Source organism: Anas platyrhynchos, chromosome 19, assembly GCF_047663525.1.
Source record: "Anas platyrhynchos isolate ZD024472 breed Pekin duck chromosome 19, IASCAAS_PekinDuck_T2T, whole genome shotgun sequence".
In the NCBI taxonomy this organism is placed as follows: domain Eukaryota; kingdom Metazoa; phylum Chordata; class Aves; order Anseriformes; family Anatidae; genus Anas; species Anas platyrhynchos.
Window position 1 is genome coordinate 12,416,681 of NC_092605.1, and position 23,724 is coordinate 12,440,404.

The window sequence follows — 23,724 nt, forward strand, 5'->3', positions numbered from 1 at the left end:
TGCTGACACTTTCCTGAGTGAGAAGGATCATTCTACATGCCTCCTTTCTTCCCCAGTAATACTTACAAGACATTTTAGTGCAAGAAATTACATAAGAAAACACATTTCAGCTGAGATGTCCTCCTCTGGCATAGAGATATCCATTTTTAATTATACTTCTTTTGCTTCTTCTGTCTCCCATTTAGGTAAAACATGAACAATCCTGATCTCTTCATTCTATTTTAGTAAAAAATTCTTAGTGGAGTCCTCATAGCCATACTTCTCACAGAAAAAGATTAAGCTTTCTGATGAAGAAGAAGCCGTAGTTTTTCTTTTCAAGAGATTTAGGAACCAAGCTGCATGCCTGCAAATTCTTATCTGTTTGGGAATGTTGATATACTATCCTAATTTAAGGCAAAACTTTCTGAAATTCTTCTGCAAACTGAGGTAGGATGTGTTAATAATGGCATTAAATGGTCCAGGCTGCAGTACTTGCAGTAACAATCTGTCTCTCCAGGAGCACACTGAAGGTTTTAGGTCTGCTTACACTGAGCTCCAGGAGAAAGAGCCAAACAGCCTTAGCACTTCCAGTCTGAAAGCTTGGATTTTTAAACATGTCTGTACATTCTCTGTGTGGGCTATCCTGTTTACCCAAATAGGCCATGTTCCTTGCATGGTCCTTCTTTTTAGCCCTGTAGAGGTTCTAGTGCTAGTTATCTTACACTGTCTTTTGTACTTCAAAGCCCTATTGACAGCTGTTCCAAAAACTCATTTTGCTGACTGTGTTATTCATACAATGGGAGAGGTATTGTGGAGATGGACAAGTAAGGAATCTCTTTCCATTTTAGGGTATATCTCACATAAGAGATATTACCATTGCTTGCAACTAGAAGCACTTTCATAAAATGCTTTGGGTTTCTAAATGTGCCTTATAGGGATGTAGGGACACTAAATTCAATGTACAAATCACTGCTGAGTGACTATCAACAACTGAAGATGTGTACATTTGCTAGCTGCTTCCTCTTCAAGCCAGGCCTTCCCTTGGCTGACTTCACACCTACTGCTGCCTGACTGTGTGCCTCACTCCTGCCAGCTGGGTCCACAACTTGGGCAACCCAACAGGAAAAACACAGAAGAGCTGTACTGAAGAGACTGGATTTGTCACTGGCAACTGGAAATTCAACATTTTCTGTCCCCAGAATCAGGCATCTAGCCTGAGACACTCAGCTGCTCTCAAACAGATCCTGGAGGCACATCCTGAGGATGGGCACTTTGTCCCAGCCTGACAGTGCTGCATAAAACAGGTTTGCTACCTACTGCTGAGAGCAGGGCCTCAGAGGAAAGTAACAGCAGCTACCAATACTTCACCTGCTGCTGCCAAGGGATGCTGCCTTGACAGTACAGATGTTACAGCTTCCCTTGAAATGGAAGACTGGAGCTCCCACATCGACCTGAGGGAAGAAAATCCCTAGATCTCCCATCCTGGGAGAGCCCTCAGTCACCTCTGCTTCAGGCCTTGTTCATTGTGCATGGTGTTCTGAACACCGTGCTCTGAGTTGTCAAGGCCCTCCTGTCCACTCCATGGCTAGGACCTATAACCAATGTGTTGTTGGTCACTGTGTGGCAACCCCATGCCTCAGTGACTCCACTATGGAAGTCTCTCAGAGCAATCCCTGCTGGCCCCAATCTTGGGAGAAAATTTGCACTTGGTCCTGCCAGAGGCAGGTGCCAGTCACCCTCAATGTCCAGTTCCTAAAGAGACAAGACTTCAGATGTATCCCTGTGCATGCCGTTTCACACCAGCTTGCTCTGAGATCATCCTGGACAGGGTGTTACAATCATCCTCCCTATGCTGGATGAGTTCTGGGTTTGGGCTCCAGGCATCAAAAAAACAGGTGCTGCAGTGCAAGAGGCTCCTTGGAATAAGTTCATCATGCACAGGGCAGTGCCTGGTTCTAGATATTACATCAGATTCTATGCATCACTTTTCTAACTTTGTCCCTGTGTTTTCCACTGACCTCTTTTAATAACCAGAATGCCAATGACCAGGAGAAGAACATGTTTAGGCCTGAGACAATTCAAAACAGCTCAAGTAACAGCTGTTACATATTTCTTGTGGCTGAACCCTATAAATCAGGAATTTCATCTTTCTTTGTTCAGTAGAATACACTTTTTACTTTTACATTCATTTAGAGATGCTGTGATTTTTAGCTGTTAAAATTAGAAGACACCTTCTGATCTTCTGTTCTCATGTTATATAATAACTACTACAATTCTCAACTCCTTTTTCATTACTAGGGACATAGATAATGTCTTTAGATATCTCACTTTTCAGAGAAATACAGCATCTTTATATATCCATCTGCATCTGTTTCCATGTTCAGACCTTGGAAATCATCTCAAAAGCTCTACACAAGCTGTATTACAAGAGTTGATATAGTGTCCACAAAGTAATCTGAGCTATGGTAAGTTTTTGGCTTCCTGTTTTCAGGAAAAATACCTTGTTTCAGTAGTAATGCGTTTTATGAAGTTTAGTTTCTGGCATAGTTACCTGTTGTTTTTCAAATACTTCTATAAACCTCATAGCATCATATGGAGAAGATAAATGCTATTGCCTACATTGTATAGTTTGAATTGTTGCAGCACTATGTACCAAACAATGTCTTGGATGGATCAGATTGTCACCAGGAAATATGTCATCAGAATCCATAAGTCCTGTATTCAAGTTCCCCAAGTGCCTTAACTGATCAAGATTCCCTCCTTAATTCTCTTGTCAAATTATTTATAGTAGATATAGCCACATAGTTGGTAAGATATAAAAAATTTCTAATTATATCTAGTCAAATCAAATGACAATTATGTCTTTAGGTAAGTTTGCCAAACAATGCTTTGCCAAAGAAGGTTGGCCAAAAATGCTTTGACCGAAGAAAGAGGAAGAATCTAGAGCATCTGCATACCGGACCCTATAAAATCTCCTTGGGACTACTTTGCCCTGCCCTCACTGAAAGTTTCAAGGTAAGTGTCAGGGTTCTGTAGGACTGCAGAGACTGAGCAGTATCTCTTTATCTTGCATGTCTCATTGCATTTGGATTGCTTCTGATAACCATTTCCAGAAGGGGTTGCTTCTGTCAGCTGGAATTTTTAATCAATTTTCCATGGTATATTTCCAATTTAAATTTTCTCTCTGAAGTACAGTGGAACATAAGAAGTTACCAACTTGTTAATATGCTAGTAACCTATGACTAAGAAACTGTGAAGTCATGACATGCAACACCCTTACAGTGCCAAAATGTTAGGCTAATTAGCTTGACATAATTTTGCTATATTTACTCCCCATTTTCTACTTTCAAACCCAACACCAACAAGAAAAAAGACAGATTTGCTTTAGGTTTGTTTTTTCAGTATACCAATTTTATAATGGCAACTAAACCACGTGCACTAATTGAAAAATCAATATTAAAAATTCTGTTCATGCTTAGAGGACTCAAGATATTTAGAAGCTGTCTCAGCCTTAAGTAGGATGTTGGTACTTAGATGTTCACATCAAAACTAGCTTTCATAAGTTGTTATTGAAATAACAATGTTATTGAAATATTAATAGTTTAAATACAAGAAAGGTAGAAACTGTATGAGATTTCATCACTAGCACAGAAAACTATAGTCTCACTGATGGAAACTGTCTTCTCCCCTCAGAGTCTTCTACTAACGTGCCTTCAATAAAGTGCAGCCATGACCTCTCCAGATTCTGAGATGGCTGTCTTTGGGGAGGCAGCTCCCTACCTCCGAAAGTCAGAAAAGGAAAGAATTGAGGCCCAGAACAAGCCTTTCGATGCCAAGTCATCAGTCTTTGTGGCTCATCCCAAGGAATCCTTTGTAAAAGGGACAATCCAGAGCAGGGAATCAGGGAAGGTCACTGTCCAGACTGAAGCAGGAGAAGTGAGTGAAAACCAACATCTGAGAACATCAAGTAATTAATTTCCATTCTAAGCTCTTAGCTAAAATATATTAGTCTTTCTTCCTTGGCAGACTCTGACCGTGAAGGAAGATCAAATCTTCTCCATGAACCCTCCCAAGTATGATAAAATTGAGGACATGGCCATGATGACCCACCTCCATGAACCCGCTGTGCTGTACAACCTCAAAGAGCGTTATGCAGCCTGGATGATCTATGTAAGTACCAGCAGCTTTCTTCCTTTGGGTAGCTGGAAGGCCTGCTGTGCCAGGCTGAGCAGAAGCCCATGTGCTGTCTCCCTTCCTCTCAGACCTACTCGGGTCTCTTCTGTGTCACTGTCAACCCCTACAAGTGGCTGCCAGTGTACAACCCGGAGGTGGTGTTGGCCTACCGAGGCAAAAAGCGCCAGGAGGCCCCTCCACATATCTTCTCCATCTCTGACAACGCCTATCAGTTTATGTTAAATGGTGAGTACTTGATCTACCTCCAAATTATATTGTAGTAAGAACTTCAGAACAAAAAAAATATATATTTTTCCTGCAGATATATGTAAAATATTTCAACATATGGAGTTGTGTATGTATCATGTATGTAAGTTTACTGAACTTGAATACCCATCTTTAAATGAGATCAATGGCACAGAGACCATACTGGGAGTGTTGTAGAGGGAAGTCTAGATATTTAGATTTGTAATTGCAGAGTAAAAAGTTTGATGGAAAGCAGAACAAGCAATGCTACAGCAGTGTTAGGGATGTATCTTAACATAAAGTATAGAATCAAACATTGCTAACATACTATTCATGTCAGGAAGTAAGAAAGTATCACTATAAATTGAAGTTTCAAATCCAAGTAAGTATACTATCAATGCTTTTTACTGCCTTAAAACCCCAAGTGATAATGGTGATTGTCAGAGATGAAGGCAGTATTAGGGCCTGTAGTAGTAAGAGGCAGAAGACAAATGGAAAATGGAAGATTGGTAGAATGATTGGCTAAGAAATGGCTTTTACCTCTTAAGATCTCAGGCTTACAATGGGTAATTCTTTGGTTCAGTGCACAGTAGGGCAGAAGAAAACAAAATGAACAGTAGGAATCATCTGGAAAAGAGTCAAAATAGCAGTAGTACCATGAGGTTCTATGAAAAAGTGGAACATTCAGATCTTGAATAAAGTAGACAGTTCTAATTTTTCTATGTTAGAAAATGATATAGTAGAACTGGAGAAGGTTAACAAAAGAATGCTCAAAGACATGAAAGAAATGAAATAAATTCTTTAAGAATAACAAGTAAGTTGATAAGGACATTGAAGACGGCAAAGAGAAAATGGAGGGTACATATGACAGAAATTTGTAAAATCAATAGTTGTATAGAAAGTAGGATAAGGATTTACTCTTCTGTTCTGTCTTGTAGTAAAGCAACTACAAAGCACCAAAACAAACTATCAGTTGAGATGTTTAGAAAAAGGCAAAGGGAATAAAAAATCACATAAAATATACTTAAGTTCTGGAAATTCTTTTTCAAAGAAAACATATGCCCTAAAGGTCTATGTTAATGAATAAAGTAAGAAGATGAATTCATGAAATGTCCATTTTAAACCATTACAAAAAATTTTACCAAACATGGCTCAAGAAATCTTTAAACTCAGGAGGGCCTTTCGTCTGATCTGGGAAGGAGTTTGAGTTCCCAGAAAGTTTCTATTCATTTTGATTTACATTTTTTCAATCACTTTAATCATATTAACATTATCTATCTATCTATCTATATATTGTTTGGGTTTTTCTCATACACATAAACATCAATCATGATTTAAACAGAACCCTCTTAAAAAGAAGCCAGCATTTTTTATCCCAAACCCCTATCTCTATCAGTCCAAATCAGACATCATATTTTAATGGGGAGAACTTCAAAAAATCCTGAAAGTGCTAAATTTAAGTGGTAAGGTTAAGTGTTAATTTCCCAGGCCTTTTATCTGGGAATTGATTATCTAGTGTTCCTGCACCCTAAGGAAGCTCCAGTTACTTTCTCTCATAGATCTTGATTTCATTTCAATTCAGGAGCACTGAGAAAACTCTCTGTCTTTTTGCAGACCGTGAGAATCAGTCCATCCTGATCACGTAAGTACACTTCTTGCTCAGTTCCCCACGGGGCTGCCCTGTTCCAGGGGACCTGCTGCCTGACTACACTCTTTCTGCTTCACTGTTTGATTTGGCAGTGGAGAATCTGGTGCAGGGAAGACTGTGAACACAAAGCGTGTCATCCAGTACTTTGCAACAATTGCAGCTAGTGGGGAGAAAAAGAAAGAGGAGCCTGGCAAAATGCAGGTACTGGCAGATACTGGCAGTATACTGGCTTAAAACAGTGTTTTTCTCTGATATTCATTTTTGAAAAGTATAACTAAGTTTAACTAATAGTTATTATTATTCTGTAGGGAACTCTTGAGGATCAAATCATCAGCGCCAACCCACTGCTGGAGGCATTTGGAAATGCCAAGACTGTGAGGAATGACAACTCCTCACGCTTTGTGAGTTGACGCTTCATACAAAATCCCTCCCTCCCGTTACAAGACAAGTGATGCACCTAGTGGTATTCCACATAAGGAGCTGTCAAAAGAATCCATCCAGGCTGAAGTGTTTCTTTTCCCCCTCAATAGGGTAAATTCATCAGAATACACTTTGGGGCCACAGGCAAACTGGCTTCTGCTGACATTGAAACTTGTAAGTGACATCCTGGCATGATCACATCCTTTCCTCCGTGTGCTGTCTCATTCCTAGCTCTTTCTTCCTGCTTTGCCAGATCTGTTGGAGAAGTCCAGAGTCACTTTCCAGCTCAAGGCAGAAAGAAGTTACCACATATTTTATCAGGTTACCTCCAACAAGAAGCCAGAGCTGATTGGTAGGAAGGATCAATATATCTTTTTGGGGAAGATTGCTGAGCAGCTGCTCCCTCTACTATCTAGCTGAAAGAACTAAGTCTGTGTCCTTCCTCTTCCTGCTTTCAGACATGCTTCTCATTACCACCAACCCATATGATTTCCACTTTGTGAGTCAAGGTGAGGTCACTGTTCCCAGTATTGATGACCAGGAGGAGCTCATGGCTACAGATGTAAGTACTATAATGAAAGTATTTTTAATTGTTAAATCTACTAGGCAATAACTTTACTTCACTGCTTCTACTGCAGAGTGCCATTGACATCCTGGGCTTCACTGCTGATGAAAAGACTGCCATCTACAAGCTGACAGGGGCTGTCATGCACTATGGCAACTTGAAGTTCAAGCAGAAACAGCGAGAGGAGCAGGCAGAGCCAGACGGCACAGAAGGTCCCTAATAACTGTTCTCCTAATTTAAAAAAAAAAAAAAAAAAAAAGAAGGACAGATACCTTTTTAAGAAGGAAAGATGCCTTTTTAGTCAGGAGAAAAGCTATAACTCAATGAACTGAAAAGTAAGGAATGTTTCATTTAGTGTCCTTGAAACTGTGAAGCATATTCTTTGATCTCTGAACTATTTTATCAAATGACACTCCTTCCTTTCCATGGGTAGGTTCATGCATTTTTAAATTTTCCATTTAGCATACAGAGCTTTTTGACAAGTCTTTTCAAAATTCAGCTTTCATGTGTTCATAGAGGGGCTCTAGAATCATGCATCTATTGGCACACAGACTGTGGCCTATTCAAATATAAGTGCTTTTTTAGAGTTTGACTAAACTGCCAAGTTGTAATCTTCATGTAGTTTTAAAGTTACGATTATCTGAAGTTTATAAGTTTATTAGTTTATAGTTATTTTAGTTTATAATCTTTGTGAAAATATTCAAGGATAAATTTTTTACCAATAACTACTTTCAAAATATACCGTCAGCTTTCACAGCTTTCCTTCATGGGGTATATACTCCCTGTGATATTAGATGAAAAGATTTGCAGTTCAAGAATTTTAAACATTGGAGTAATTTCTGAGAGACTTCCCCATTTATAAAATTCCAGTGATTATTAAATGATTTTTTTTCTACATCTCCTGTCTTTTAGTTGCTGACAAGGCTGCCTACCTGATGGGCCTGAACTCAGCTGACTTGCTCAAAGCCCTGTGCTACCCCCGAGTCAAAGTTGGAAATGAATACGTGACCAAAGGTCAAACTGTGGAGCAGGTAAAACTATTGGTTATAGCTCAGAACATCTCTTTAGAGAATTAATCTTTTTAAAACATTCTCTGTAAAGTAACATTTCCCCTTTGCTTTAGGTTCACAATGCTGTAGGTGCTCTAGCAAAGGCTGTCTATGAGAGGATGTTCTTGTGGATGGTTGTTCGCATCAACCAACAGCTGGATACAAAGCAACCCAGACAGTACTTCATTGGTGTCCTGGACATTGCTGGCTTTGAGATCTTTGATGTAAGGAACAAGAATCTCACAGCAGCTTCATAGTGGGGAAAATGTGTGTTAACAAAATTCTAAAAGATTTTTTAAAAACAGAGACATAATACACTTGTGTTCTTTCTTTTTTAAAAAATACTATGATCAAGAGGTCTCACAGTTAAAGAAATTTTCAACCTTTTTGAAGAATTGGATCTTAATAGGAAAGCAACTACTAACTCAGCATGCAAGAATATTAAGCTTAAATAAAAAGAAAAAGGAAAGAAATCTGTGACAAAGTTACATAGGCCACAGGTGAGGAAATTATTGAAAGAGATTAGGAAATGCTTATATAGTTATTGAAAGAACTACAAAAGCTTCCATACCAGAGGACGGAAACATCTACAGCCACCAAGTCAAGAGCATAAAAATATTTCAATAGCAAACTGAGACAGTCTTCATGATTGTCATGAGTAGAGTCTACTAATAAATTTGTTTTGATAGGAGAAATTGTTCTGAAAATGATTTACCAAAATATGCCTTAGAATTAAGAGATTCCAAAGAGATAAGGGATAATTATCATTGTTAAATAATACATGTTGTATTCATAAAAGAAGGATAACAGAGAAAATATATGTTAATTATATATTAGAAGCCTCTTTTTATCTTCAGAATTAAAGTACAGTCCCACTGAAGGGTTATTGGGAGAACAGACAGGAAGGGGAACTTGTATTTGTATGAAGAGACATATGATGATGAATTAGAATTCCACAGGAAAAAGTCTTGTGATTGCTGCACCTTTAAAATGTTATATCCTTTTTTTTTTTTTATATTTGGCAGTTCAACAGCTTTGAACAGCTGTGCATCAACTTCACCAATGAGAAACTGCAGCAGTTCTTCAATCACCACATGTTTGTGCTGGAGCAGGAGGAATACAAGAAGGAAGGGATTGAATGGACATTCATTGATTTTGGGATGGACCTGGCTGCCTGTATTGAGTTGATTGAGAAGGTATCCTTCCCGTTCAGGTGTATTAATGCTAGAATTCTGTTGTTATTTAGGGATACATAAAGAAAAGACATATGATGAATTAAAATATTACACTTCAGTTATAAAGCTGCTCTGTATTTTTGTAATCTGTAACGTTGCTTGCAAGGATTAAAAGCACTTCCACAAGCAACAAAGAAACACCAAGTGTGAAAAACGATGAACTTAGCTAATTTTCTCTGACTTATTGTCATGAAATGTACAGAAACAGATTTCTCTTTTGATTTGTTTGGCAGTTTTCAGTCCTAGTTCCAGACTCTTTCCAAACAAGTGTTGTCTCCTTCCTAATCTTTTTCTCCCTCCTGCCTGTTGTAATGTCTTCCAGCCCATGGGCATCTTTTCCATTCTGGAAGAGGAGTGCATGTTCCCCAAGGCAACTGACACCTCTTTCAAGAACAAGCTCTATGACCAGCATCTGGGCAAGTCCAGCAATTTCCAGAAGCCCAAGCCTACCAAAGGCAAGGCCGAGGCCCACTTCTCCTTGATACACTATGCTGGCACGGTGGACTACAACATCACTGGCTGGCTTGAGAAGAACAAGGACCCCCTGAATGAAACTGTCATTGGGTTGTACCAGAAATCATCAGTGAAGACACTGGCCTTACTCTTTGCTAACTATGGTGGAGCAGATGCAGGTCAGCTCTGTGAAATTCTTTTCAACATGGGACAATTCTGAAGGGAAATAAAAAAGGAAAAAAAATCTTTAAAGTCTTTTTTCTATTCTATAATTTGTAATACTCAACGTCAATATTTTCATAGTTTTCGTTTTCTTTAATTTTCAGAGTCTGGTGGCAAAAAAGGTGGCAAGAAGAAGGGTTCCTCTTTCCAGACTGTCTCAGCTCTTTTCCGTGTAAGTACAGGTCTCTTCACTTTGTCTTTTTTTACTTGAAGAAAGAGAACTTAAAATGTGAAAAGTGAAGTTATACCCTCTTGAAGTGCTACAGCTGAAGAGATCCAGTTCCACTTACTACTATAGATTCACTTATTTCCATTTAAATGATGAAGTGATTTTTTTTTTTCCATTGTGGAATAATTTTCTGTCATTAAGATAACAAAATGGAATGAAAACTCTTTCAAAATATTTGTTGTGCAGATCTTTTTTCATACATCTTTATTTGTAGGTTAATTTTGAAGTTGTGACATAGCATCTTCTCCCAGCAATTGCACAAAATTCAGAATATTTTCCCAAATGGGAGTTTTAGATTTTTGAATATTTTCAGCACTGCTACCATGCAACATTTGTGAATAATGGAATAGCTTTGAAAAACAGAGATGGTAATTTTAAGTTTGGCAGAGGGTGACTTTAAGTTTATTGCATATAAAAGCCTAACCAATATATTGATGCAGGAGAGCAGGCACCCGAGATTGTTCAAATGTGTTCAGAGCAATGACTCTTATGGTATCAAATGAGGTATATCTCAGGTTTTGTAATAAATAAATTACGATGACAAAATAACAAAATTATTCCTTTTAGTAGCAATGCCCAATAGTCAAAGACTAATGAAAGCTTTTGTGCATGAATATGGAAATTTTACAATCTATGATTAACTCCTTTCCATAGTTGAAATACTGGCAACTTCAGGGATGCAGATTTCTCATTTGTTGATTTAAACTTTACCTTGAAATTTCACAGGAGAATTTAAACAAGTTGATGACAAATCTACGTAGTACTCACCCCCATTTTGTACGCTGCATCATCCCAAATGAAACAAAAACACCTGGTAGGTGGATCCAACAGGGTGAAAACTTGAGCCACAGAAGCTCTTCTCCTGAGTAGCAAACAATAGGGTACTAACTAATGGTGGTGTTTGTTAGGTGCTATGGAACATGAACTGGTACTACACCAGCTGCGGTGTAATGGAGTGTTGGAAGGGATCAGGATTTGCAGGAAAGGATTCCCCAGCAGAGTCCTATATGCTGACTTCAAACAGAGGTAAGAGTAAAGGAGGAGCTGTTGACTTCCTCAATTGTAGAAAAGCCTTTAGAGACATCTTGACAGATTAGAATGCTGGACAATCAACAACCATATGAAATTTAACAAATTCAAGTGCCAGATTCTGCACCTGGGAAGGGAAAATCCTGGATATATGTACACACTGGGGGGGACAAGAGGCTGTAGAGCAGTCCCACTGAAAGGCATCTGGTGGTTTTGGCCAATGGCAAGTTGAATATAGTTCAATAGTGTGCCCTGGCAGCCAGAAGGGCCAAATATCCTGGGGTGCCTCAGGCATGGTGTTGATAACCAGTCGAGGGAAGAGATTGTCCCACTCTACTCTGTGCTGAGGCAGCCTCACCTTGACTACTGTGTGCAGTTTTACGCATCACTATATAAGAAGGATATAAAACTGTTAGTGTCCAAAGAAGAGCTACAAATGTGGTGAAGGGTTTAGAGGGGAAGACATATGAGAAGCAGCTGAGGTCCCTCGGTTCATTCAGCCTGGAGAAGAGGAGACTAAACGGGGGACATCACTGCAGTCTGCAGCTTCCTTGTGAGGGGAGCAGAGGGGTAGGTGCTGATCTCTTCTCTCTGGTAACAGCAGCTGCATGGAGCTGTGACAGGGGAAGGTCAGGCTGTGTGTTAGGAACAGGTTCTTCCCATAGAGTGTCATCAGGCACTGGAACAGGCTCCCTAGGGGACTGGTCAGAGCACCAAGCCTGACGAATTCAATAAATATATGGACAAAGATCTCAGACATAGAGTTTGATTTTTAGATAGTTCTGTGTGGAGCCAGGATTTGGACTCAATGATTTTTATGGGTCCCTTCCAGCTTGGAGTATTCTTGTTTGGTCTGGTCTGGTCTGCCTTAGTGCCCAGTCTTTTCCTGTTCCATGACTTCTGTATCCCAAACTACTTTAAGTGCCATATTTATTACACCGTTTAGTGCATACACTCTGTAATCAAATCTAACTATCACATTAGAGTAGTGTACTACTGGAAAATTATGAGGTAACTAAAAATAAAGTTTCCTTCACAAATCCGCTTCAAAATTTGAACAAAAATACAGTTTTCTACCCAGTATGCACAGAGTGCCTCTAAAAGGATTTTTGATGTTCTGTTGCTGGAAATGAGATTACTCCAGTTATATGGTCAGCTGTTGCTGAAAACTATCTGATGAGAGCTGTTACTAAGAATAGCCAGAGTATCCTAACATGCCTAAATATTACAATAAAGTACTGATTGGAAATTTAAACATGTTTCAGTATCAGTTCATGATGAGAAGTGCCACTATCAGTTAATGGATAAGAATCAGGATTCCCTTGGACTCTGAATTAACAGTATGGAAATGTCACTTACACTGTCCTGAAAGGGTGGATTTTCCCTAATACTCAACTGGAGAGTCAGCTATTGCTGAGAAGGCTGTGGGGTTTATTTGCAGTAGTGGTATTGGCAAAAGGTATTTCTTCATGCCGTGTTTTCTCCTACAGATACAGAGTGCTTAACATAAGTGCTATCCCAGAGGGACAGTTCATGGACAGCAAGAAGGCTTCAGAGAAGCTCCTTGGGTCCATCGATGTGGACCACACCCAGTACAGATTTGGTCACACCAAGGTAGAAACAAATCCTGAGCTCAAAGACTATGTACCTCTGCTACACATGACCCGAGACTGATGTGCTACAATGTTTCCCGTTTTCCAGGTGTTCTTCAAAGCCGGGCTAATAGGTCTTCTGGAGGAGATGAGAGATGAGAAGCTGGCAGAGATTATGACCAGGACACAAGCCAGATGCAGGGGCTTCCTAATGAGAGTGGAGTATCGGAAAATGGTGGAGAGGAGGTAGACATTTATCACAAATGTACCTTATTCACATGGTATTTCACTAAATGGGTGTTAAATTAAAAATTTTGGTATGTTATTAACATAAGGGATTTTGTTACAGGGATGCCATCTTCTGCATCCAGTACAATGTTCGCGCATTCATGAATGTCAAGCACTGGCCCTGGATGAAGCTGTTCTTTAAAATCAAGCCCTTGCTGAAGAGTGCAGAATCTGAGAAGGAGATGGCCAACATGAAACAAGAGTTTGAGAAAACCAAGGAAGAACTTGCGAAGTCTGAGGCAAAGAGGAAGGAGCTGGAGGAGAAAATGGTGACCCTGCTGCAAGAAAAAAATGACCTTCAGCTCCAAGTACAGGCAGTGAGTGTCACCATTTATTTGTCCTCTCTTTTTTTTTTATATATATATATCTTCTTTTTGTTTGTTTTTTTCCAAGCAGAGACTTACGGGAAGCTGACTAAATTGCAATAGAAAAAAAGTCACACACTGAAAGTTACTCTAAAGTTGAGTAACTATGAACACTGCCAGGGGCTCAGCAAGTTACCTGTCAGTCAGTGAGGATAAGCGTAAGTGCCAAATGAGACTCGGCAGCCCTGCTGTCCAGCGGAAAGAGCCAAGTAGTGACATTGTAAAGGCAACCCTGAGAAGGACCCAGTTTTCCTGAACACAGATACACTATAAGGCTAGATTACCTTCACACGCACAGATCCTTGGTGTTCAGCTTCAGTCAGGAACAGGCAGTTTCTTAACTCCAAGCAAAACACTACTTTCTTCACTGTATTATTCCCACAAATGGAAAAACCTTGGCTACCCAAATATGATGACGATCATGGTGAGTCAATTATAAACTAGAGGCTATTGAATACTGAGTCTGCGAGGGAAAACTGTTCCACATCTATGGCCTTGCTGAGAGTTGTCACTTTTCTGTGATGCTCAAGCGTGTATGAGGTATTCTCATAGCTACCACTTCTGCAAGCCATTTTAAAGAAAGAAAGAAACAAACAAACAAAAAAAGGAATTAACATTAGTGTCAGATGGCCTCCACATTTTAACATGTGCCTACTTACAGACACACAACAGAAACTTCAAAACGTTATAACCCACAAAAATCTCTGTCTCCCCATCAGGAAGCAGACAGCTTGGCTGATGCCGAGGAACGGTGTGACCAGCTCATCAAAACCAAAATCCAGCTGGAAGCCAAAATTAAGGAGGTGACAGAACGGGCTGAGGATGAGGAAGAAATCAATGCTGAGCTGACAGCCAAGAAGAGGAAACTGGAGGATGAATGTTCAGAGCTGAAGAAAGATATTGATGACCTGGAGTTAACCTTGGCTAAAGTTGAGAAGGAAAAACATGCCACTGAAAACAAGGTACACACATGGAGAGTCACACAAAGGGAGAAGGGATAGATACCTCCCATATTAGGCTGGCATCCCTAGAAAGGGGCTAGGTTTGTAAGTTGCAGCTGGACAGCTGTGAAGCTCAAATAAAAATCAAGCTCCTGGCTAAGCACATAAATGTAAGCTCCTGGCTAAGCACACAAATGAAAATGCCCCTACACAAGCTGTCAAGTGTTATACACGGTATTCTGGTGCTTGCTTACAATGTGCAGGTGAAAAACCTCACAGAGGAGATGGCAGCCCTGGATGAGACCATTGCCAAACTGACAAAAGAGAAGAAAGCCCTCCAAGAGGCCCACCAGCAGACACTGGATGACCTGCAGGTTGAGGAGGACAAGGTCAATACACTGACGAAAGCAAAAACCAAGCTGGAGCAGCAAGTGGATGATGTAAGCACAAACGTATATGGCAGTTACAGGATACTTCTGGAGATAAATGTGGCTGGCAGAATACTGATGCTCTTTTTCTGTTTAGCTGGAAGGGTCCCTGGAGCAAGAGAAGAAACTGCGCATGGACCTTGAAAGGGCTAAGAGGAAACTTGAGGGAGACCTGAAGCTGTCCCAAGACACCATAATGGATTTGGAAAATGATAAGCAGCAGCTGGATGAGAAACTGAAGAAGTAAGTGTGGTTGTGGGACACCTGAGTGTGGATCAGGTGCATTTATTAGGTAGTGTTATTTGGATGTTAACACTGTGTTTCTGTATGCTTTGTGCAAAGGAAAGACTTTGAAATCAGCCAGATCCAGAGCAAAATTGAGGATGAGCAAGCCCTGGGTATGCAATTGCAGAAGAAGATCAAGGAGCTGCAGGCAAGTCTCTGGTCCTTCCCTTCTGGCCCTCAGAAGGACATCTGAGGGCATGGGTGTGAAGGGTCTTGCGTTTTCCCCAGGCCCGTATCGAGGAACTGGAGGAGGAAATTGAGGCAGAGCGAACCTCTCGGGCAAAAGCAGAGAAGCACCGTGCTGACCTCTCCAGAGAGCTGGAGGAGATCAGCGAGCGCCTGGAAGAAGCAGGTGGGGCTACAGCAGCTCAGGTTGAGATGAACAAGAAGCGTGAGGCAGAATTTCAGAAGATGCGCCGCGACCTCGAAGAGGCCACGCTGCAGCACGAAGCCACAGCTGCCGCCCTGCGGAAGAAGCACGCAGACAGCACAGCTGAGCTTGGGGAGCAGATCGACAACCTGCAACGAGTCAAGCAGAAGCTGGAGAAGGAGAAGAGTGAGCTGAAGATGGAGATAGATGACTTGGCCAGTAACATGGAGTCTGTCTCCAAAGCCAAGGTAAAGAATTGCAGTAGAATTCACAGGGCCAAGGTACAGCACATAGCCTGAATCTACTAGTCACACTCTCCTATAAGAATCCTGCTGTGAGAATTAGACAGAGTCCAGGAGTTAATTTTCTCTCCTTCCTTGTTTTTGATACCTAGTCAAATCTGGAGAAGATGTGCCGCACTCTGGAAGACCAGCTGAGTGAGATTAAAACTAAGGAGGAGCAGAATCAGCGCATGATCAATGACCTCAATACTCAGAGAGCTCGTCTGCAGACAGAAACAGGTGAGACATCCTCAGTCCTGAGGTGCAATGGCAGAACCTGCAAATCAGGAGGATACGCCACGGTGCAAAGCAAGAATTGGGCTAACGGCTCAAAGCAACCCCAGATTACAGGGCTTTACAGTGATCTCCGGGGCTAAGTACTGGGGACAGCTTTGTTTAACATTTTGATCAACAGTCTTGGTTGAGGGGACTGAGTGCACGCTCAGTTATTTTGCAGACAGCACCAAGTTGGACAGGAATGTTGATCTGCTTGAGGATAGGAAGGCTCTGCAGAGCGATCTGGGTAGGCTAGATCAATGGGCTGCAACCAATTGTGTGGTATTCAACAAAGCTAAGTGCCGGGTGCTGCATTTGGGTCACAACTACCAAGTGCAGCAATATAGGATTGGGGAAGAGTGTCTGGAAAGCTGCTCAGCAGAAAAGGATCTGGGGGTGCTTGTCCACAGCTGGCTTACCATGAGCCAGCAGTGTGCCCAGATGGGCACCAATGTCATCCTGTCCTGTATCAGAAACAGTGTGGCCAGCAGGTCTAGGGAAGTGTTTGTCCCTGTGTATTTGGCACTGGTGAGACCACACCTCAGGTACTGTGTTCAGATTTGGGCCACTCGCTACAAAGAACATACTGAGCTCCTGGAAAATGTTTAGGGAAGAGCAAAGAAGCTGGTGAAGGGACTGGAAAACAAGACATGCAAGACATGTGAGGAGCAGCTGAGGGAACTGGGTTTGGTTAGTCTTGAGAAAAGGGGGATGAGGGGAGACCTCACGGCTTTCTACAACTACCTGAAAGTTGGTTGTAGCAACGTGGGTGCTGGTTTCTTTCCTCAGATGACAAGTGACAGGACATGAGGAAATAGCATCAAGTTGCATCAGGGGAGGTTTAGATTAGAAGACAGAAGGAATTTCTTTGTGGAAGGAGTGGTTAGGCACTGGAACAGGCTGCCTAGGGAAGTAGTAGAGTCTCCATTCCTGGAGGTGTTCAAGAGATGAATGGATGTGATGCTCAGAAAAATGTTTAGTAGTGAACTTGGTAGTATAGTGTTACAGCATGGTTGGACTTGCTGATCTGGTGGGTCTTTCTAAATGATTCTATGATTCTACTGTTAGTGTAACTTTATTTATTTGTGAATTTTTCACTTGCCAGGTGAATATTCACGCCAGGTGGAAGAAAAGGATGCTTTGATTTCTCAGCTGTCTAGGGGCAAGCAGGGATTTACCCAACAGATTGAGGAACTGAAGAGACATCTAGAGGAAGAAATAAAGGTCTGGAAGTACCCTACTTCCTGCAAGCCACATCACCCAGAAATGCATGAGTTATACTCATCCCAACACACAGAGAAGGAACCATAGTGATTTGGATGCTAGAGGAAGTCATCCACAAGCCCTTAATGAGATTCTGATGCCCTCCAAGACAGTATGGACACAGATCTGTAGGCACATTTACAGAAACAAGAGATCAGTGTCCCCTGGCCACCTTTCACTAACGCATCCTAATCCTCTAGCACTCGTTTATGAGGGATGCATCATCTCCCAGCTATACGGTTTTCTCATCAGAGTTTACCCACCCTTTCCCTGGGGCAGTTCTCCTGCGCATGACAATTTCATCGTCAAGATGCATCTCAAGATGTGTATCCAGGTTACTAATCCCAGTGTCCCCACAGGCCAAGAATGCCCTAGCCCATGCCTTGCAATCTGCTCGCCACGACTGTGACTTGCTCCGGGAACAATATGAGGAGGAGCAGGAGGCCAAGGGTGAGCTGCAGCGTGCCCTGTCCAAAGCCAACAGTGAAGTAGCCCAGTGGAGAACCAAATATGAGACGGACGCTATTCAGCGCACGGAGGAGCTGGAGGAGGCCAAGTATGTGGGAAGTGGGATGTTGATTGGGTAGAGAAGACTGAGACTGGTAAGGGTATTTGGAAGGAGTCTTTGAAGATGGGTCAAGATAGGAATGGGATGAAGGCACCTATATACTCTCTTTGTGGTAGAGGGCAGAGAAGGAGAAAGATGAAAAGCGTGCTGTGGAAAAAGTTCAGACTGGAAGGACAAACTTACCCTTAGGGAGTTAGAAGAGCTAAGACAGTCTGAATACTCAGTTGGTGCTAGGGCAGAGATGCAATAGGCCCTTTAGGCGGCACGCTGCCTTGGACAGAATAAATACTGCGGACAGCTCAAGGAACTAAGTCCCCTAAGCAGGCAAGTGCCCTCTTGTGAATCTTATAAAATTGGCTACCCTTTACTCTCTAACCTGAAGCTGTGATCATCTCCTCCCAGGAAGAAGCTGGCACAGCGCCTGCAGGATGCAGAGGAACACGTTGAAGCTGTCAACGCCAAATGTGCTTCCCTGGAAAAGACAAAGCAGAGGCTGCAGAACGAGGTGGAAGACCTGATGATTGATGTGGAGCGAACGAATGCTGCCTGCGCAGCTCTGGACAAGAAGCAGAAGAACTTTGACAAGGTATTCTGGCCCCTGGCCCTGTGCTTCCTGGGCAGGGCATCTCCTCACAATTGCCACATCCATACTCACACCCTGTTGCTCCTCAGATCCTGGCAGAGTGGAAGCAGAAGTACGAGGAAACACAGGCTGAGCTGGAAGCTTCCCAGAAGGAGTCTCGCTCTCTCAGCACGGAGCTGTTTAAGATGAAGAATGCCTATGAGGAGTCCCTGGACCACCTGGAAACGCTGAAGCGTGAGAACAAGAACTTGCAGCGTAAGTCCCTAGCCCTCTGCTGCTGGCCAGGCTTTCCCCCAAGCTTGTCTACCCACCACTCCACACGCGTGAGTGCCCGCAGTGATGAGAAGAGACCTGTCAGCCTGGTGCGTCAGGGCCTTTCCCTTTATGCCCTATGTCTGACCATGCCTTGTTTCACCCTTCCCTACAGAGGAGATTTCTGACCTCACGGAGCAGATTGCAGAGGGAGGAAAGGCGATCCACGAGCTGGAGAAAGTCAAGAAGCAGATTGAGCAGGAGAAATCTGAAATCCAAGCGTCCCTGGAGGAAGCTGAGGTACACAGTGCTAATGAATGGTGTCCAGACTGAAAGAATGGGAGCAGAAATCTGCAGATGTGGCAAGAAAGACAAACTGTATTTCATGCGGTATTGTATTAGAGATTACTTAGAAAGCAAGCCATAGTTTACTCACTGTTCCTACTAACTTGTCCAGGCCTCCCTAGAACATGAAGAGGGGAAAATCCTGCGCCTCCAACTGGAGCTCAACCAGGTCAAGTCTGAGATTGACAGGAAGATAGCAGAGAAAGATGAGGAAATCGACCAGCTGAAGAGAAATCACCTCAGAATTGTGGAGTCCATGCAAAGCACCCTGGATGCTGAGATCAGGAGCAGGAACGAAGCCCTGCGGCTGAAGAAGAAGATGGAGGGAGACCTGAATGAAATGGAGATCCAGCTGAGCCATGCCAACCGTGTGGCTGCAGAGGCACAAAAGAACCTGAGAAACACACAGGCAGTGCTAAAGGTATAAAGCAAAGTATGTGCACGTAGGCATCTATCTTGCCTCATGTTACACCAACATTGTAATTGTACAAATAATTTATTAAAAGAGCAGGAAATGTCTCTGATGTCTCTGTCCAACAGTGCTGCAGTGATCAGCCACCTCATAATCTCTCTTTCCTCTCTTACAGGATACTCAAATACACTTGGACGATGCTCTCAGGACGCAGGAAGACCTGAAGGAACAGGTGGCCATGGTGGAGCGCAGAGCAAACCTCTTACAGGCTGAAGTTGAGGAGCTGCGGGCAGCCCTGGAGCAGACAGAGCGGTCAAGGAAAGTGGCTGAGCAGGAGCTTCTGGATGCAAGCGAGCGTGTGCAGCTCCTCCATACCCAGGTCAGATACTTTGCTGGATATGAATCCTGCCCACAGGAGATAACATAGAACGAGACTGCTATATGTCTTGCTTGTTGCTATGCATCTTGCTGTGTACGTATTTGAAGAGCAAAGCTGTGACATGACCAGTCCAGCCAGGCACCCATGTCTGGTTTGCCACTAGGGCTCTAAAGAGGACCTTTGAATTAAATACTTTCATAAACATTACTCTCACTCTCAACTCTTGATGTGGAGGTGTTAGATCTGACAGTACAAATCCTATCCTTCCTGTTACACAGAACACCAGCTTGATCAACACCAAGAAGAAGCTGGAAACAGACATCGTGCAAATTCAGGGTGAAATGGAGGAGACAATCCAGGAAGCCCGCAATGCTGAAGAGAAGGCCAAGAAGGCCATCACAGATGTGAGTTGGGGAACTCTGTCACTGAGGATGTTGGATGTATCCTCCCCCAAAATGTCTTTGGCCCCGACCTGGCTTTGCTGCTTTGCCTCTCCAGGCGGCCATGATGGCGGAGGAGCTGAAGAAGGAACAGGACACCAGTGCCCACCTAGAGAGAATGAAGAAGAACCTGGACGTGACGGTGAAAGACCTGCAGCACCGTCTGGATGAGGCTGAGCAGCTGGCACTGAAGGGAGGCAAGAAGCAACTCCAGAAGCTGGAGGCCAGGGTGCGTAGGGCTGGTATTTGTGCACAAGGGAGCACGTCCCTTGGAGAAATAGCGGAGAAGCTCCAAAGACAGATTTTTCATTGCAGGTGCGGGAGCTGGAAGGGGAGGTAGATGCTGAGCAGAAGCGCAGTGCTGAAGCCGTGAAGGGTGTGCGCAAGTACGAGAGGAGGGTGAAGGAGCTGACCTACCAGGTAAGGCAAGAGGCATCTTTGTGCTGACACACCCTTCTCACAGAAAGCCAAAGCATTTTCCCATGAACTCCAAGAGGACATGTTTTCTGGAGGTGTGGGGAAACCAACTCTCTGTCTGTCCTTCTTACCAACCACTGTAGTCTGAGGAAGACCGGAAGAACATTCTCAGGCTCCAGGATCTGGTGGACAAGCTGCAGATGAAGGTGAAATCCTACAAGAGACAAGCTGAGGAGGCTGTAAGTATTGCTTGGAGAATGGCCATGTGCACCTTTCCGTTGGAGCAGCACTCTCATTGAGATGAGCACGAATACAAGGAAAGAGGCATGAAAGTAACTCCAAAGACACAACAGTCTTGACCATGTGGTTCATTCCCGTGTCAGCAGGCCTTGCCTTCTTCTGGGCATGCTGCACTCAGGGATGAACCAAGGGTTATCCTGCCACGTGTTTGATTCAGGAAGTCAGACCAAAATTCCCCAAATTCTCAGTCCATTGACTGAGAAGCTCATGAATCTCTGACGCTGGTAACAGCACAGAGTTTCTGAGTCTTTCTCAACCTAATAAACCACATGGAAAATTGGGCACCGAGTAGTAGGAGAATAAGCACACAAAATGAGAAGACCACGTGACAAAATTGCTCCTCAAGAGTGACACGGCAGTTTGTCACACTGAGGTCCTCAATAAGGGAGGATGATGAGGTCTTTGAGGGGGTTCTGGGTCAGCGGTGGTAGATAGGAGACGGGAGGCCTGTGCTTCACCACAGCCCTTCGAGGCCCAGGCACATGAGGAGTGAAACCCCTGCCCCAGGCTCCTCACCACCAACTCCCTCTCCCCACACAGGAGGAGCTGTCCAATGTCAACCTCTCCAAATTCCGCAAGATCCAGCACGAGCTTGAGGAAGCTGAGGAGCGGGCTGACATTGCAGAGTCACAGGTCAACAAGCTCCGAGCAAAGAGCCGGGAGTTTCACGGCAAGAAGATAGAAGAGGAAGAGTGAAGATGTCACGTGGCAGCAAAGTGGCCTGAGGGGTGCACAAAATGTGAACCCTCTGTCACTTCTTCCATAACTGGGATTTGTAGCCCCCTGCATACATAGGGAATAAAGTCTGTAGATTACTTCACATGGTCACCATGAGCATTAGTTCTCATCTGCTTCTCTTTTTACTGGTTAGGTCTCTATCATCATTTGGTTTTGGGCACAGCTTTGGTTATAGCCTCTGTATACCAACATCACGGTACAGCTTTCTGTCACCTGCTTCCCAGTGGCTCATCCCTTCTATATCACTTAGTGACTGGGGCAAGATTGCAAGTGGCAAATCAAAGGCAGAGAAATCACAATAGTAGTTCCTCTATACTAGGAACTAATAGGAAGTGGTGTTACGAGGTGTGCTACTTGTAATGCCACTCTCACCAGGTTCAGATCCGTCCCACGCACTGCTGCTCTGCTGACGAAACTCTGATGGAGAAGGTGTGTGGCAAATAAGAAGCATCTAAGGAAAACACCACCGACAGAGACTCTGACCATGCTCAAAGCTTTGGAATAGGAGCCTATAGAGGTAAAGCCCGAGTTTACCTAATGTGCAAGGCAGGCAGCAGTGCAGGGTCATAGGATGGCTCTGTTCCAAGACCCTCCAGGCATTCTGCAAGATAATGGCTAACTGGAGGCATTTCTCAGGGGGCTGAAGAACCTGATCTGGGCAGCAGGCGACATACATAGCGCTAGACATAGCGATAGCTAGCGATAGACATAGTGATGCTTGGCAAAGCAGTGATAAAAGTGCCATGGCTTTTGCACCTTGAACTGGAAAGGACACAGGATACATTTTCCTCTATGCGACCTGCTTGGAGCTCAAACAATGTCGCCATCACTCTCAGGTTAAACTCATGCCTTCCCAAATACAACCCACATGGATATAAAGATCAGTTCCTAGCAGACTTTAGTAGCATGAGCAGGGAATCTCAACAGGACAGGGTGTGCAAGCACTGTTAGATCCTCTAGCTGCTAGTCTCCCCCACTGGGCACCAGCACCCTAGCACCCTTATGGCTGGCTGCCTGGTGGGAGGTCATTGTCACTGTTTCCTGCTGGAGCTGGACTGCTTTACACAGATGATTTACCATTCAAGTGGGCAGGGGCTTGTACCCATCCTCATGGACCAGAGATGGATCGCATGCAGTAAGCTAAAGGAGCTTGCCCAAGTCAACTCTACTGTCTCGACATGAGCCAGCAGTGCGTGCCTGCACCCCAGAAGCATGCTGTGTGCATCAACAGAAGAGTGGCCAGCAGGCTGAGGGAAGGAATTGTCCCCCTCTACTCTGCCCTTGTGGAGTACTGTGTCCAGGTCTGGGGCTCCCAGCACAAGAAGGCTGTTAATCTGTTAGAACAGGTCCAGAGAAGGGCCACGAAGATGATCAAGGGCTGGAGCACCTCTCCTATGAAGAAATGCTGAGAGAGCTGGGGCTGTTCAGCCTGGAGAAGAGAAGGCTCTGGGGTGACTTCATTGCAGCTTTTCAGTACTTAAAGGGGACTTTTGAAAAAGATGGAGAGTGACTCTGCTCAAGTCAGACAATGACAGAACAAGGGAGAATGGTTTTAAACTAAAAGAGTGGGGATTTAGATCAGAGGTTAGGAAGAAATTCTTTGCTCAGAGGGTGGTGAGTCACTGGAACAGGTTTCCCAGAGAGGTTGTGGATGCCCCATTGCTGGAGGTGTTTGAGACCAGGTTGGATGAGCAACCTGATCTAGTGGACACGGTCACTGCCTATGGCAGGGGGGTTGGAACTAGGTGATCTTTGAGGTCCCTTCCAACCTGAGACATTCTGTGGTTCTAAAAAGAGCTGTGTAAAACATCTTTGAAAAATATCTGGCCCTAGCAAAAGTATACTCGGCAGTGTACCCATACCGCAGTCCTTTCTGGCACTTGGCAGATGCTCTCTAGAATCACATAGATGCTTTAAGCACTGAAGTTAAAGGTGTCAGTATTGCACCCTTCC

The 23,724-nt window shown here is 43.4% G+C and overlaps 1 protein-coding gene and 1 long non-coding RNA gene across 22 annotated transcripts in view; one reads left to right on the forward strand and one right to left on the reverse strand.

Moving 5' to 3' along the window:
* Positions 1 to 23,724, reverse strand: part of LOC106020524 (uncharacterized) — a 189,203-nt gene that overhangs the window by 100,719 nt on the left and 64,760 nt on the right. The window lies entirely within an intron of this gene.
* On the forward strand, positions 3,694 to 21,853 carry LOC101802071 (myosin heavy chain, skeletal muscle, adult). Its single transcript, XM_038165533.2, has 38 exons — positions 3,694 to 3,915; positions 4,006 to 4,149; positions 4,242 to 4,398; positions 6,013 to 6,040; positions 6,139 to 6,247; positions 6,355 to 6,447; positions 6,577 to 6,640; positions 6,720 to 6,818; positions 6,925 to 7,028; positions 7,105 to 7,243; positions 7,944 to 8,062; positions 8,155 to 8,304; positions 9,106 to 9,276; positions 9,638 to 9,947; positions 10,095 to 10,162; positions 10,946 to 11,033; positions 11,128 to 11,245; positions 12,739 to 12,862; positions 12,950 to 13,086; positions 13,190 to 13,445; positions 14,213 to 14,455; positions 14,698 to 14,874; positions 14,960 to 15,105; positions 15,205 to 15,295; positions 15,376 to 15,765; positions 15,912 to 16,038; positions 17,180 to 17,298; positions 17,697 to 17,893; positions 18,308 to 18,491; positions 18,578 to 18,743; positions 18,916 to 19,040; positions 19,198 to 19,506; positions 19,673 to 19,876; positions 20,155 to 20,280; positions 20,375 to 20,545; positions 20,632 to 20,736; positions 20,877 to 20,972; positions 21,574 to 21,853. Exons 1-38 carry the CDS (start codon positions 3,709 to 3,711, stop codon positions 21,727 to 21,729), a joined length of 5,817 nt encoding a protein of 1,938 aa, XP_038021461.1. The 5' UTR covers positions 3,694 to 3,708; the 3' UTR covers positions 21,730 to 21,853.